Source organism: Eptesicus fuscus, chromosome 7 (assembly GCF_027574615.1).
Source record: "Eptesicus fuscus isolate TK198812 chromosome 7, DD_ASM_mEF_20220401, whole genome shotgun sequence".
Taxonomy (NCBI): domain Eukaryota; kingdom Metazoa; phylum Chordata; class Mammalia; order Chiroptera; family Vespertilionidae; genus Eptesicus; species Eptesicus fuscus.
Genome location: NC_072479.1, coordinates 3,799,488 through 3,815,157, shown reverse-complemented (window position 1 = coordinate 3,815,157; position 15,670 = coordinate 3,799,488). Strand labels below are relative to the sequence as shown.

The 15,670-nt window shown below is 39.4% G+C and overlaps 1 protein-coding gene across 6 annotated transcripts in view; it reads right to left on the bottom strand.

Annotated features, from left to right (window-relative positions):
• The window catches only part of ZDHHC20 (zinc finger DHHC-type palmitoyltransferase 20), an 87,445-nt gene that overhangs the window by 38,496 nt on the left and 33,279 nt on the right, over positions 1-15,670 (bottom strand). For all 6 annotated transcript variants that reach the window (XM_054718682.1, XM_028138357.2, XM_054718683.1 and 3 more), the window contains exons 4-7: positions 15,174-15,294; positions 10,815-10,884; positions 8,015-8,047; positions 7,094-7,214 (exon numbers count right to left, since the gene is read on the bottom strand). In XM_054718682.1, coding sequence (XP_054574657.1) covers positions 7,094-7,214; positions 8,015-8,047; positions 10,815-10,884; positions 15,174-15,294 — 345 coding nt within the window. The remainder of the gene's footprint in view (positions 1-7,093; positions 7,215-8,014; positions 8,048-10,814; positions 10,885-15,173; positions 15,295-15,670) is intronic.

The following is a 15,670-nucleotide window of genomic DNA, read 5'->3' as shown; positions in this document are numbered from 1 at the left end:
GCTGGGACACTTCTAATTTCAGATATTTTCCTCTGTTTGAAATGTTGTACTCGAAGATATCCCCAAACTGTCTTTAAGTCTTTGCTCAAATATTATTTCTTACTTAGGTCTATCCTGATCACTTTTCTTTTCCTTAGTTGAGATATAACCGACATAACATTTTATTAGTGTCAGGTGCACAACATAATGATTTGATATTTGTATGTACTGTGAAATATCACTACAATAAGTCTAGTTAACATCCATCACCTCCCATGGTTACAATTTTTTTCTTGTGATGAGAACTTTTAAGATCTACTGTTAACAACTTTCAAATATCCTCATTAACTGTAGTCAGTATAGTGAACGTTACATCTCCAGGGTCTATTTTATTTTTACTATGTCCACTCACTTCACCCATTCCCCACCCCTGACTTCTGTCAACCACCAATCTCTAGATCTATGAGCTGGTGTGTTTTTTATGTTTACATATAGGTGAGATCATATATTATTTATCTTTGACTAATTACATTTATAAAAATGCCTTCAAGTTCTATCCATGTTGTCCCAAGTGGCAGAATGTCCTTCTTCTTTATGGCTGAATAATATCCCACTGTATACAGATACATCTTCTTTATCCATTCATCTGTTGATGGACACTTAGGTTGTTTCCATGTCTTCACTACTGTAAATAATGCTGCTATGAACATGGACTTACAGATATCTCTGAGATAATTATTTTTGTTTCTTTTGACTATATTTCCAGAAGCAGAATTGTTCGATCATATGGTAGTTTTCTTTTTTTATTGAACTCATTGAGGTCACATTGCTTAATAAAATTATATATCTTTCAAGTGCACAATTCTACAACATATCATCTGTATATTGTATTGTGTGTTTACCACCCTAAGTCAAATTTCCTTCCATCACCATTATCTCCCCTTTACCCTCTTCTACCTCCCCTACCCCCTTTCATCTGCCAATTAAATTTTAGGACTGTTTACTTCTGTGGAAAATGCCATTGAAATTTTGAAATTGAATTTATAAACTATTTTTGGTAGTCTAAACATTTAAAAATCTCTATTGTTGAAAGTATTACATATGTCCCTCTTTTCCCCCAATGACCACTTCTAGGTAGTCTGAACCTTTTAACAATATTAATTCTTCCTATCTGTGGACACAGACTATTTTTCCATTTATTTGTGTCTTCTTTAAATGCTATCATCAATGTCTGTCTTCAGTGTAACAGGTCTTTCACCTCCTTAAATTTATTCCTCGGTATTTTATTCTTTGTGGTATGATTGTAAATGGGGTTGTTTTCTCTTTCTGATTATTAGTGTAGCAAAATGCAACTGATTTTTCTGTATTGATTTTTATATCATAAAACTTTACTGAATTTATTAATTCTAAGTTTTTTGATGGAATCTTTAGGGTTTTATATAAATAATATCATGTCATCTACAAATAGACAGTTTTACTTCTTCCTTTCCAATATCAATGTCTTGATTTCTTTCTTTTTTTAAGTAGTTTTGTAACTTTTAAAATTAGCTGTGCACTTGCTATATATATATATATATATATATATATATATATATATCTCCTTTATTGTGGTGTGATATGTTCCCTCTATACCCACTTTGTTGAGTTTTATATACAGAGTTGAATTTTAACAATTGCTTTTTTCTGCATCTATTGAGATGAACATGATTTTTATCCTTCATTGTGTTAAAAATTTGTAGATGGTGAAGCATCCCTGCAATAAATCCCACTTGATCATGGTGTATGATTTTTTTTTTTTCCACCAAGCAACCTACAGGGCTGCTGCTTCAATTCTTTTAAAGCATTACTGAATTCTGTTGAAAGATTTTTGTATCTATGTTCACCAAGGATTTTAGCATGTAATTTTTTCTTGTAGTGACTTTGTCTGGTTTCTGTGTCAGGGTAGCGCTGGCCTCAGAAAGTGAGTTTGGAACTATTCCCTCTTCTTCCATTTATTGGAAAAGTTTAAGGCAGGAGTTAGTTCTTTAAATATTTGGTGAAATTTATCAGTGAAGCCATTTAGTCCTGAACTTTTCTTGGGGGGGCTTTTGATGACCGATTCAATCTCCTTACTAGTAATTAGTCTGTGCAGATTTTCTATTTCATCATAATTCAATGTTGGAAGGTTGTCTGGTTCTAAGAATTTATCCATTTCTGCCAAAACCGGTTTGGCTCAGTGGATAGAGCGTTGGTCTGCGGACTCAAGAGTCCCAGGTTCGATTCCGGTCAAGGGCATGTACCTTGGTTGTGGGCACATCCCCAGTAGGGGGTGTGCAAGAGGCAGCTGATCGATGTTTCTCTCTCATCGATATTTCTCTCTATCCCTCTCTCTTCCTCTCTGTAAAAAATCAATAAAATATATTTTTTAAAAAAGAATTTATCCATTTCTTCTAGGTTGTCTAATACTTAGCATATAATTGTTCATAATAGTTTCTTATATTCCTCTGTATTTCTGTGATATCAGTTGTAATGTCTCCTCTTTCATTTTTTTTTTAATTGATTTTTTACAGAGAGGAAGAGAGAGGGATAGTTAGAAACATCGATCAGCTGCCTCTTGCACACCCCCCTACTGGGGATGTGCCCGCAACCAAGGTACATGCCCCTGACTGGAATTGAACCTGGGACCCTTCAGTCCCCAGGCCAACGCTCTATCCACTGAGCCAAACCGGTTTCGGCATCCTCTTTCATTTTTTATTTTATTTGAGTTCTCTCTTATTCTTGGTGAGTCTAAGTAACGGTTTATTTATTTATTTTTTTAAATTTCTTTATTGATTAAGGTGTCACATATTTATCCTCATCCCCCATTCCCATCCCACACCCCTCCCCACGGATGCCCCAACCCCCTGTTGAACTTAACCAATGGATAGGCTCATATGCATGCACACAAGTCCTTTGGTTGATCTCTCCCCCCTCCCCCCACCCTCCTCTATCCTCGCTCTGAGGCCCGATAGTCCGATCGATGCCTCCTTGTTTCTGGTTCTGTTCTTGTTCATCAGTCTATGTTGTTCATCATTTCCCCTAGATGAGCGAGATCATGTGTCACTAGCGATATACTTATAAGAACTGAATGTGAGACGAGCAATAATAGTTATGCTGACAGGCAAATGAATCAGTCTGTAGTGAGTTTCTTTCTGGACCAACAGTTCTTTTGAGACCCAATTTCAATGTCCACCGGTTCTTTATGTGTACATGTCGGCACTGACCTCTCAGCTCTGGATGGTGGACAAATGGTGGTAATGCAGGTCCGACTCCCTTTGGTTTGGTCTCGGCCGGACCCAGGGGCACGGCTTCACCCGGACTCAGAGGGTGTGTGGCCTCACCTGGACCCAGGTGCGCGCGGCCTCACCCGGACCCGGGACCCAGCCTCACCCGGATCCAGGGGCACACGGCCTCACCCGGATCCGGGATCCAGCTTCACCCGGAGCCAGGGGTGCGTGGCCTCACCCGGACCCAGGGGCATGTGGCCTCACCCGGATCCAGGGGCACACAGCCTCACCCGGACCCAGGGGCGCGTGGCCTCACCCGGGCCCGGGACCCAGCCTCAACCGGATCCAGGGGCACACGGCCTCACCCAGATCCGGGATCTAGCTTCAAGTAACGGTTTATTTTTGTTTCTCTTTACAAAAACCAGCTCCGATTTTCACTAATCTTTTCTATTTTCTTTTTAAGTCTATTTCACTAATTTCTGATCTATTTTTTTAAATCTGTAGATGTTAGTTGAATTTTTTAATGTGTATTGTTTAAAGTATTACCCCTTTTTACTCCCATTGACCCCTTCCAACCTGCCCCGCCCCCTGCCTTCGCCACCCTATTGTCTATGACAATGGGTTATGCATATATGCATACAAGTTCTTTTGTTGATCACCTCCCACCCATCCACTCACCCTCATCTGCCTTCCCTCTGAGATTCCCCACTCTGTTCCATATCTCTAGAACCACTCCATTCATGAGTTTGTTAATTAGATTCCACATAAGTGAGATCATGTGATACTTATCTCTCTCTGACTGGCTCACTTCACTTAGCATAACACTCTCCAGGTCCCTCCATGCTGTCTCAAAGGGTAAGACATCCTTCTATTTTTACTGCTGCATAGTATTCCATGGTGTAAATGTACCACAGCTTTTTAATCCACTCACCTACTAATGGGCACTATTAGTAGGGGTTATTTCCAGATCTTAGCTATTGTAAATTGTGCTGCTATGAACATAGGGGTGCATACATTCTTTCTGATTGGTTTTGGTTTCTTAGGATATATTCCTAGAAGTGGGATCATTGGGTCTAATGGCAGATCCATATTTAATTTTTTGAGGAAACTCTATACTGTTTTCCATAATGATTGCACCAGTCTGCATTCCCACCAGCAGTGTACTAGGGTTCCCTTTTCTCTACATCCTCATCAGTGCTTGTCATTTGTGAATGGTAGCTGTTCTGACAGGTGTGAGGTAATACCTCATTGGTCCTGTGTAGCAGGACGTGTCTGTGTAGCATCAGCTTACTCCAACACGATTTTCAATTTCCTGGTAGCTGAATTCTGAATGAACCCCAATCTGATTTTTGTTATTTCCTTCTTCCGGCTGACTTTGGACTTCATTTGTTCTTCGTTTCCTAGTTCTTGAGGTTTGAAGTTGCATTGAGATCTTTCTTAATTCTTAACATAGGTGCTTATCACTATGAACTTCCCTCTTTGAACTGCTTTTGCTGCATTCTATACGTTTTGGTGTGCTTTACTTCCATTTTCATTTGTCCCAAGATATTTTTTGATATGTTCTTTGATCCACTGGTTGTTCAGTACCATTTAATGTACACTTACTTGTTAATTTCCCAGTTGTCTTCTTGTAAATGACTTCTAGTTTTATACTATTATGATTAGAAAAGATGCTTTGTATGATTTCAATCTTCTTAAATTTCTTAAGACTTGTGTTTTTTTTTTACTAAAAAAGATCTATCCTGCGATGAGAATGTTCCATGTGTGCTTAAGAAGAATGTATATTCTGCGGTTTTTTGATGGAGTGTTCACTACATGTTTGTTGAGTACACATGGACTAATGTGTCATTTGAGGTAGATGTGTGTTGTTTTATTAACATTTTTTTTACTTGTTTATTTTTAATATATTTTTAATGATTTGGGAGAGGGAGAGAGGGAAACATCAATGATGAGAATCTTTGATCAGCTGCCTTCTGCATGCCCCCTACTGGGGATCGAGCCTGAAATCCTTGATTGGAATCAAACCCAGGACCCTTCAGTCCGGAGGCTGATGCTCTATCCACTGAGCCAAACCAGCTAAGGTGAGGTAGATGTTTCTTTATTAATTTTTTGTTTGGATGATCTATCCACTGATTAAAGTGGGGTATTAAAGTCCCCTACTATCGTTGTATTGCTGTCTATATCTAATTTTTTAAAAAATACTTTTTTATTTATTTCAGAGAGAGGAAAGGAGAGGGAGAGAGAAGATAGAAATATCAATGATGAGAGAAAATCATCAATTGGCTGCCTCCTGCAAGCCCCCTACTGGGGATTGAGCCTGCAACACGGGCAAGTGCCCTGACCGAGAATGGCATTGTGACCTACTGGTTCATAGGTCAACACTCAACCACTGCACAATACCAGCCAGGCTATATCTTCTTTTAAGTCTGTTAATATAATATTTGCTTTATATAGGTGCTTCTGTGTTGGGTGCATAAATGTAATGGTAATTACTTCCTTATCTGTTGGCTTCAACATACCTGAATAATAACAAAACCTATATTTTAAAACACCTTCAGAGGGTTTTTAGAAAGAATAAATTCCAAAAGTACCGTATTTTCCGGCGTATAAGACGACTGGGCGTATAGATTTTCCTGGGTTAAAAAGTAGTCTTATATGCCGGAAAATACGGTACTTTTTAAAAAAATCCTCACTTGAGGATATTTTTTCCATTGTTTTGCAGAGTGGAAGGGAGGGAGGGGAAAGAGAGGGGGAGAGAGAAACATCAATGTAAGATACACTGACTGGTTGGCTCCTGTAAGCACCCCGACAGGGGTTGGGGATTGAACCTGCAACTCAGATACATACCCTTGACCGGGAATCAAACCCTCAACCCTTTGATGCGTGGGCCAACATTCTAACCACTGAGTAACACAGGCCAGGGACAAAAGTACTTTTTAACCACAACACCCACCCCTTTCAAAATCAAAGGACTAAATGTGAAAACACAAACAATAAAAATTCCAGAAGAAATTTATAGCAAACAAACTAAAGCCAGGAATCATAAATACAAAGTACTGCTTTTAAATTAAAAAAAAAACCCACAAAGAAAAACCCTTAAAATCAGAAGTCATTAAAAAAGTACTGCTTTAAAATGTAAAACTTTGATTTGATAAAAATAAAACAGGGTTAACTATATATATAAAAGCCTAATATTCTAAGTGTCCGACAATTTGACTGTTACACTAGTTGCATGACATGCACTGACCACCAGGGGGCTGACACTTTGATAGGTAGGTTAGCTTGCTGCTGGGGTCTGGCTGATCAGGACAGGGCAAGATGGGCTGGACATGCCCTGGATCCCTCCCATTTTCCCTCCCCGACCTCTAAAATATTTCTTCTAATTAACTTCCTTTCAATGTGCACAAATCCGTACACCGGGCCTCTAGTAAGATATAAAATGAAAATGTGGAAAAAACATTCAAAACTCATGATAGAAAAAGGATTAATGTCTATACAGATAAGAAAGAGATTAGTGATTATCTAGGCTTGAGAATATCAGTTTTATTACTATAAAATTGCAGTAAGTCTCATCAACTCAAATAAAAGCAATTATTTCCCTAAAATTGTTATGTCCACTATTAAGAGTGTGGCTGAAAACAGTTTGGATCACTAAAAAGAAACTCACTACATCCTGTTTAATATTCATTTACTTAAAATAAATATGTATATATGTAGGAAAATATTACCCTGCTTGCCCTCTGATCCATTATAAATTCTAACTAGTAAAATTAAAATAAAGTATATCTACTTGTAATAAAGAATAAATTATTTATGAATAGAGCACTTTAAAAAGTCTTAAACATGTTTTAGGATAGAAAAAGACTTACCGTCCAAAATTTTATAAAGTACTGCAAAACTGTTGTAGCCACAAACAGGCAATATAATAGGGAATACAATAAAAACAGCAGGAAGAATTTGTAATTAGAAAATCCCACACAGTTATTCACCCTAGAAGAATAAAGAAGGTCACACTGTAAAAATAAGACAAATTATAAACTCACAGAAACAAAAACTAGAATGTTTGCCAGGGGCTGAGGGAGGGGAAATGAGAAGCTGATTAATGGGTACAGAGTTTCAGTTTTGCAAGATGAAAAAGTTCTGAAGACGGGTTGGACAATGTGAACATACTTTATACTACTAAAATAAACTTAGAAATGGTTAAGATGGTAAACTGTATGTTGTTGTTGTTTTTAATATATTTTATTGATTTTTTACTGAGAGTAAGGGAGAGGGATAGAGAGTTAAAAACATTGATGAGAAAGAAACATTGATCAGCTGCCTCCTGCACACCCCATACTGTGGATGTGCCTGCAACCAAGGTATATGCCCTTGACCAGAATCAAACCTAGGACCCTTCAGTCCACAGGCCGACGCTCTATCAGCTGAGCCAAACTAGTTAGGGCTATGTTGTTGTTTTTTAACCATAATAATAAATAAGACATTTCAAAAAAACTTAATCATTATTATTAGGAAATGGGTCATTAGGAAAATAAGGAGCAATGTCTTAATTATGAATGTGTGTTTTTAATAAATTCTATAAGGAACTTGGAAATTTAATATTAATTCTTAATATATAATTATTTGGATTAATAATACCAGAATATATTTCTAAAGGAAAACTTTTAATATAAACATGTATATAAGTAGATCAATCTTATTGTATATAAGTAATTAAGTTGATCTTGAAAATTTTCTCTCCTTCCCCCCTCTCCATCCTTATATGTTACTTCCTCTATGTTTATACATACCAAGGACAGTGATGATCCATCTTTAGAATACATCTAAAAAACAAATAAACATAATTCTCATTGTTGGTAGTTTTTTCCCTTAAATTTTTCTCTTTACAAATACATCTTAGAAAAACCAACCAAGTAAGCCTTAGATTAGAGAAATTTTCTGATATTTCCACCAATACCTTCATAGGTAAAAGGTAATAGATTTTTGCCTTGGACCACATTGAGAGACATTTTAACACACAGATATGGAGCACTTGGTACATAAGCTAGTCCAGCTCACAAATCAGCTAAGGGAAATGAAATGAAATACAGACAATCCCTACTTTAAACATGTACAAGTCATAAAAAGAAAACTTTAGAAGCAACTATGTTAAAATATTAACACTGATGGTCTTATATGTGGTTATTTTTTCCACATTTTATATAAGACAAGCCTAATATGCAAATTGACTGAACGGTCAAATGACTGGCCACTATGATGTGCACTGACCACCAGGGGGCAGACACTCAACGCAGGAGCTGCCCCCAGCCCACAGGCACTGACTGGCAGCAGCAGGGGCCAGGGCCGGCGAGCGGGCAGCCCCAGGCCAGCCAAGGCGGGTGTCAGCAGGGGCTCCCCCTTGCCCCACCAGTTGCCCACAGATTGGCCCTGATCGCCAGCCAGGCCTAGGGATCCTACCCATGCACGAATTTCGTGCACAGGGCATCTAGTATTTTATAAAATTCTATCCATAGATAAGCATTACTATCTATATATATATAAAAGCCTAAGCGACCGAACAACCGGTTGACCAGTCGCTATGACATGCACTGACCACCAGGGGGCAGACACTCAACACAGGAGCTGCCCCCTGGTGGTCAGTGTGCTCTTACAGCCAACCTCCCGCAGCTGGCCAACCTCCCGCAGTCCCTCCCTACAGCCAGCTGGCCCCTGATGGCCTCGATCAGAACCTCCTACAGCCCCTCCCCGCAGCCAACCTCCTGTGGCCCTGAGTCCTGATCGCCAACCAGGCCGAGGGACCCCACCCGTGCATGAACTTGTGCACCAGGCCTCTAGTATTTTTATCATCAGAAAAAAAAAAATCCCAAAGTTTGCCTCCTCGCCATTATGTGTAATCTATCTATATATATAAAAGCCTAAATGACCATTTGACCGTTTCACCGACAGCTATGATGCACACTGATCACCAGGGGGCAGACACTCCAACTGGTAGGTTAGCTTGCTGCTGGGGTCCAAGCAATCAGGACTGGGCGAGATGGGCCGGACATGCCCTGGAGCCCTCCCGTAGCCCTCCCTGGCCCCGATTGTGCACCAGTGGGGTTGCAATCTGGGACCCCTCAGGGGATGTCCGCAGGCCAGGCCAAGGGACCCCACTGGTGCACAAATCCATGCACCGGGCCTCTTGTATATTTATAAAATCAGACCACAGATCATCTCCATTAACATAATAAATGATAAAGTAAAACCCAGATGGTTAAATAGCTTGTCTAACTCAAGGTTCAAGAATTAACTGGGCCGAAACCAGTTTGGCTCAGTGGATAGAGCGTTGATCTGCGGACTGAAGGGTCCCAGGTTCGATTCCGGTTAGGGGCATGTACATTGGTTGTGGGCACATCCCCGGTGGGGGTGTGCAGGAGGCAGCTGGTTGATGTTTCTCTTTCATCGATGTTTCTAGCTCTCTATCCCTTCTCCCTTCCTCTCTGTTAAAAAAATCAATAAAATATATTAAAAAAAAAAAAAAAAAAGAATTAACTGGGATTCCCAAACTGGGGATCTTTCCTTCCAACACATTACCTTCTCACAAGTGCACAGGAATAAAATCTTTTAAGTTTTTTCTGGGAACAATGTTACAGATGAAAATTAAAGAAATATTTTTTTGTGTGTGGCTTGTTAGGTTTTAATATCAATATTTATAATAAAAAACAAAAAAATTTGACATTTTAATCCAGGAAATAGCTATTCTTTTTTTTTTTTTTTTTAAACAAATACTGTCCTCTGATGGTAGTGGGTTTTTCTTTTCCTTTTTAATTTTATTTTTAAAAAAATATATTTTATTGATTTTAGAGAGGAAGGGAGAGGGAGGGAGAGATAGAAACATCAATGATGAGAGAGAATCATTGATTGGTTGCCTCCTGCATGCCCCTTACTGGGGAATCGAGCCTGCAACTCAGGCATGGGCCTTGGCCAAATTAAACCTGGGACCCTTCAGTCCACAGGCTGACGCTCTATCCATTGAGCCAAACCAGCTAGGGCCAGGAAATAGTTATTCTTAAGGGGGTTATTACTTACTTGTTCATCAATATTATCTTAAGCATAAACATAAAAAATATATTTAAAGAAAACTCCATCAGCCCTAGTTGGGTGGCTCAGTTGGTTGAAAAGTTGTCCCACACACCAAAAGTTTATGGGTTCGATTCCCGGTCAGGACACATACCTAGGTTGTGTGGATTTAATCCCCAATTGGGGCTCGTACGGGAGGCAACCAATCAATGTTTCTCCCTCTCTTTCCCTTCCTCTCTCTCTTTTTTTTTTTCCCCCCTTCCTCTCTTTAATAACATATATCCTCGGGTGAGAATTAAAAAAAAGAAAGAAAATTCCATCAACCAGTACAGGAACTATTAAAGATTACACCAAAGTATATTCTAGCTTATGGAAATATTAATGTTAGCCCACATATGTAGCAAATAATGGGAGACGATGAAGTATTTTTGCTAAGTATAAAGCATATAAAATGTTCCTTTCCCTTCTGTTCTCCTGTCACCAATTTCCAATGTTGGGGTTAAAGGAAAGCAAATGAGGGGTAACACTTACATGTCACATGCTGAGCAGTGATGCGCCCGGTCAGGTTTAATCAACTGACATCTTTCACAATATCTGATGGCTACATTTAAGAATTAAAAGGTGTTGAAGGATATACAAGTTTAATTAATTTGACTATAAAATTTGCTTTCATTTCTTAAATAAATAACTCTGGGGAAATGGACAACTAATAACTGTCATCAGTTTTGATACTAGTTTGCCCACTGACTAGCTGGTGACCTTGGGCCAGTAACTTACATTCTAAGAGCCTCTTCTGTAAATGTAAATAATATCAAGTATAATGAACTAGTTTACAGATTAAAATGAAACCTTCTAGAACATAGCAAATTCTCAATAAAGCAGTTATCACTATAATAAAAATATTATTTTAAATAAAATATAAAGTAAAATTCTATGATGAGAAAAATTAGTGAAGGAGAGAAAACCAGGGAGATTAAAAAGTGCACAAAAATAAATACATAAATGAATAAATAAATAAAGTACAAATAGCCATGAAAGAGAACACCCAGCAATAGAGTCACTATACAGACGTCTCCTGATGCCTGTTTATTGAGACACTGTGTTAGAGACCATGGGAGAACTATTGGCTGCCAGAGGCTTAAAGTCAGAAAGGTAAGAGGGACATCAATGACTAAAGCCTTTGACTTATAGTCTACAAGGTAAAATTTGAGATGTTCTGAGAAGACTCAATAAATCACTTCTTGTTAAAGTGAAAAAAGTTGCAGAGAGGTGGACAGTGAATTAAAACTTTAAACTGGACTTAAAGGGAGAAAAATAATCATTCCAGCAGAGGTAACAACCAAAAGAGAAAAAAAAGGTGGGGAAGGACAACCCTACCTCTGTGCTAGCAGAGTTCACACAGGGAAACCGTGTGGAACAAACAAAGCTAGATAACTGCTGGGTGGATTGAGATTAGAGGTGAGAAGGTGTAGAAAGACAGGTTTTGTTTCCTGAATAGATAATAACATATCCACACAGCTTGAAAAAGCACAAAGGAAGTCAGTGAGAAGACCCCACTCTGATGCCCAGCACCCTAACTCCCCTCTGTGAAGGCAGCTTCATACTTTCAATGATCTCTGGTCTACGGAAGGTTGACTTTCTGTAACATGTATTCTGTAACTCTGTTCTTTAAAGATGAATAGGCATTGCTTCTATAGCAAGAAAAAGAAAAAGCCCCAATATTTGGGATTCTAAGCAGTAGAAATGCAGTATAAAATGGTTCCCCAGAGCAGGACCTGCCAACAGTCAGAAGATAAGGCACATGTCCCAGGCCTGGCCACTTAGGACGCTGGGTATCTCTCACTGTGCCTCACATCTCTAAAATGGGGACAAGTGCAGCACCCATCTCAGAATTGTTCTGAGGATTAAACAATCACTAATAAAGTTCTTGACCTGATCCTGATGTAGTATTCAATAGATGAAGGCTACTGTTCAGATTAGAGGACAGCCATTTTATATAATGAAAAGCAGTAAAGCTTTTTTAAGCGTAAAGATTTTAGCCCTGGCTGGTGTGGCTCAGGTGGCTGGGCATTGTTCAGTGCACCAAAAGGCTGCCAGTTCAATTGCTGCTCAGTGCGTATGCACGAGCTGTGGGCTTAATCCTCAGCAGGGACAATGTTCCATTCTCAAACCCATGTTTCTCTCTCTCTCTCTCTCCTTCTCCCTCTCCCTTCCACTTTAAAAACCAATAAAAATACATTTTCTTAAAAAGAGTCAAGATTTTACATCATGGCTCTTAACTCTTTACATCATGGCTCTTAACTCTTTTGCTCTGAAAATCAGATGATCTTGCTATGAATAGGCTACTTGAAATTTTGTGTAAAACCTCAGGGCTTCCTAAATTCTCTGAAATCTTGGACTTTAGGTTAAATACATCTAATCTGTAGAGAATTATTAACTACTAAGAATTATTGTTAACCAGACCTTTCATAATTAAATATTAGAAAGGATTGCCCTGGCTGATGTGGCTCAGTTTATTGGGCAATGTCCGTGCACCATAAGGTTCTATCCCTGGTAAGCACACATGCCTGGGTTTAGGGCTCGATCCCTGGTAGGGGATGTGTGGGAGTCAGCTGATCGATGTTTCTCTCTCTCTCTTTACCTTTCTCTCTCTCTAAAAATCAATAAAAATATTTTTTAACAAAGGATTATTTTAAATTAGCTATCATATATTGAAAATTCATTATGTACATAGTATCTCATCTATGTATCTCATTTAATACTTCCACTAACCCAGAGATGTAGATATTATCCTTATTTTAAAATGAGGAAACTAGGGCTTAGAAAGTTTAACTAATTCTCATTGTACTAGTAATAGAAAAGTTGGGGTTTGATCTGAAATCCATGTTTTCATTCCATATGGTAATATACTAAACTAGTGGCCTGGTGCATGAAATTCGTGCATGGGGGGTGGGTCCCCTGAGCCCAGCCTGCATCCTCTCCAATCAGGGACTCCTTGGGGGATGTCCGACTGCGGTTTAGGTCTGATCCCTGGGATCGGGCCTAAACCAGTAGTCAGTCATCCCTCTCGCAATCTGGGACTGCTAGCTCCTAAATGCTCACCTGCCTGCCTGCCTGCCTGATCGCCCCTAACTGCCCTCCCCTGCCGGCCTAATCTCGCCCCCAACTGCTCTCCCCTGCCAGCCTGATCTCGCCCCCAACTGTCTCTGCCTGCCTGATCACCCCTAACTGCCCTCCCCTGCCGGCCTGATCTCACCTCCAACTGCCCTCCTCTGCCGGCCTGATCTTGCCCCCAACTGCCCTCCCCTGCCAGCCTGGTTGCCCCCAAATGCCCTCCCTTTGCCGGCCTGATCTTGCCCGGTCTCTGTCTCTCTTTGTTTTTCTCAGCAGTCCTCCAGGCCTCCCTGCCTCCCTGTGTCCCTCTTCCTCTTTCCAGGCTGGGAGAGGGCAGGGCCAGTGGGGGCCACCCCACCCTCTGTCGGCCCTCCCTTCCATCCAGGCCTCTTCAGGCCCAATCTGTTTTGTTTCCTCATTCTGAGAGTCTCCGAGAGCGAGAGCGAGCTGGGAGGGAGGGAAAGAAAGGGAGAAAAGGCTGTGAGCTGGTGGGCACTGTGTGTGTCTGTGCATGTGTGCGGTTGTGAGTGAGTGTGAATGCCGGCCCCACCTTCCCCGTCCCCATCTCCACTGCCACAAGTCCCCACCCACCAGAGCCTGCTGCATGCACAGTCCAGGCTTTAGGTCGAGCCTCCGGTCGTTGTGGATGTGATGGACTCAGGGTTTTTATATGTTAGGATTATGTAAGAAGGACAGCATTAACCTTTTGCACTCGGATGTCGAGTGTGACTCGACACGGTTAGCATTGGTAGCAGCTCGAGAAAAAAGCAAGCAAGTGCAAAGGGTTAAATGCATCAAAAAACGAAAAACTTGGTCAAATATCCCCTCCAAAAATCTTGTGCAAACTTTATACTTTGTGAACTCTCAATGTGTACATAACTATACACAGGAAAAGCCTTTTGTTTCCCACTGAAGTGGAGAAGCATGGTGAGTTCTGAAGCCAGAGCACTTTAATTTAAACCCATTTTTTTTACATATATCTGTCTGACCTTGAAAAAGATATTTAAGCTCATTGTGTCTCAGTTTCCTAATCTGTAGAGACAACAGTATCACCTTCACAGGATTGTTGTGAAGTTTAAATGAGTTTATAGTGCAAAGCACTTAGAACAGAGTAATTGTTAGCTATTACTATTATCTAGTATTTAATGAATTCATGAGTTACATGATACATAATTTAAAACAATTTACTATATTTAAATAATCAGTTTGGCCACTCATAGTTTCACCCCATCATAAGGTTCTGTCTCTGAGAAAAGGAAGTTGCTACTGCAGTCAGATATCTCTCAATGGAGGCACTGGGACAGTGGAAATACCAACAGCTTTGGGATCACACAAACCTGAGTTCATATTCTGGCTCTCTGGATATTAGCTTTTACTTCTTTCTACTCTAATTTAGCATGTTCTTGATTTTTTTTTAATTACTCAGAGATGGCACATAATATTCAAATTCAAACCAGAATTTCCAAATGATAGTTTACTAAGAATCGTAATTGAAACTTTTGGCCATAAAGGTGAAGTTGGAAAAAAAAGATGTAGAGAAAAAGAGATTCATATTAAAGGGAACCTCTTAAAAAAATCTGTATCAATATATGTACATATCTATATCTAAAATATCACAGAAGACACAGAACATTAGAAAAATCTTATTTCTGCCTATGTTATTTGAGGAATTGCAATATCCATTTAATAGTCAAATCATGCAAATAAATCTTGGCAGGTATGACCATATTTTAAAAAATTCTTTGAGTAGAAAAGCTTAAAATTTGTTTTACTTACTCCTTGAGCCTGACGTGGTGTAGATAGGTAAGTCCTTCGCTGTTCTTCTCAAAATTTCTTGTTGTCGTTCTTGGCTGAATTCTTTTTCATACTGTTCCCTTTCAGAATTGGACAAGTAGAACTATAAAAGTAGAAAAAACTATTACTTCTTTTTAATCCCCAAAATATTAACTATCGTGCTCAGAAAAAAAAAAACCACACCAAGTTTTATCCAGAACTACAACAACAAAAAACATAAAAAAATATTCTTCTATGAAGGCAAAATTTGTCTCCAAATTTAAGAAGCTAAATCAATTATATTTTAACAAACTACATACTTTTTTTCCTTGTCCCTTTGGTGTTGTTTTAGTCTTTATTGTTGAAAGTATTACATATGTCCCCTTTTTCCACTACTGACCCCTTATAGCCTGTCCCTGCCCCTTGCCCCGAGCCTCCACCACCCTATTGTCTATATCCATGGGTTATGCATATATTCATACAAGCTCTTTGGTTGATCT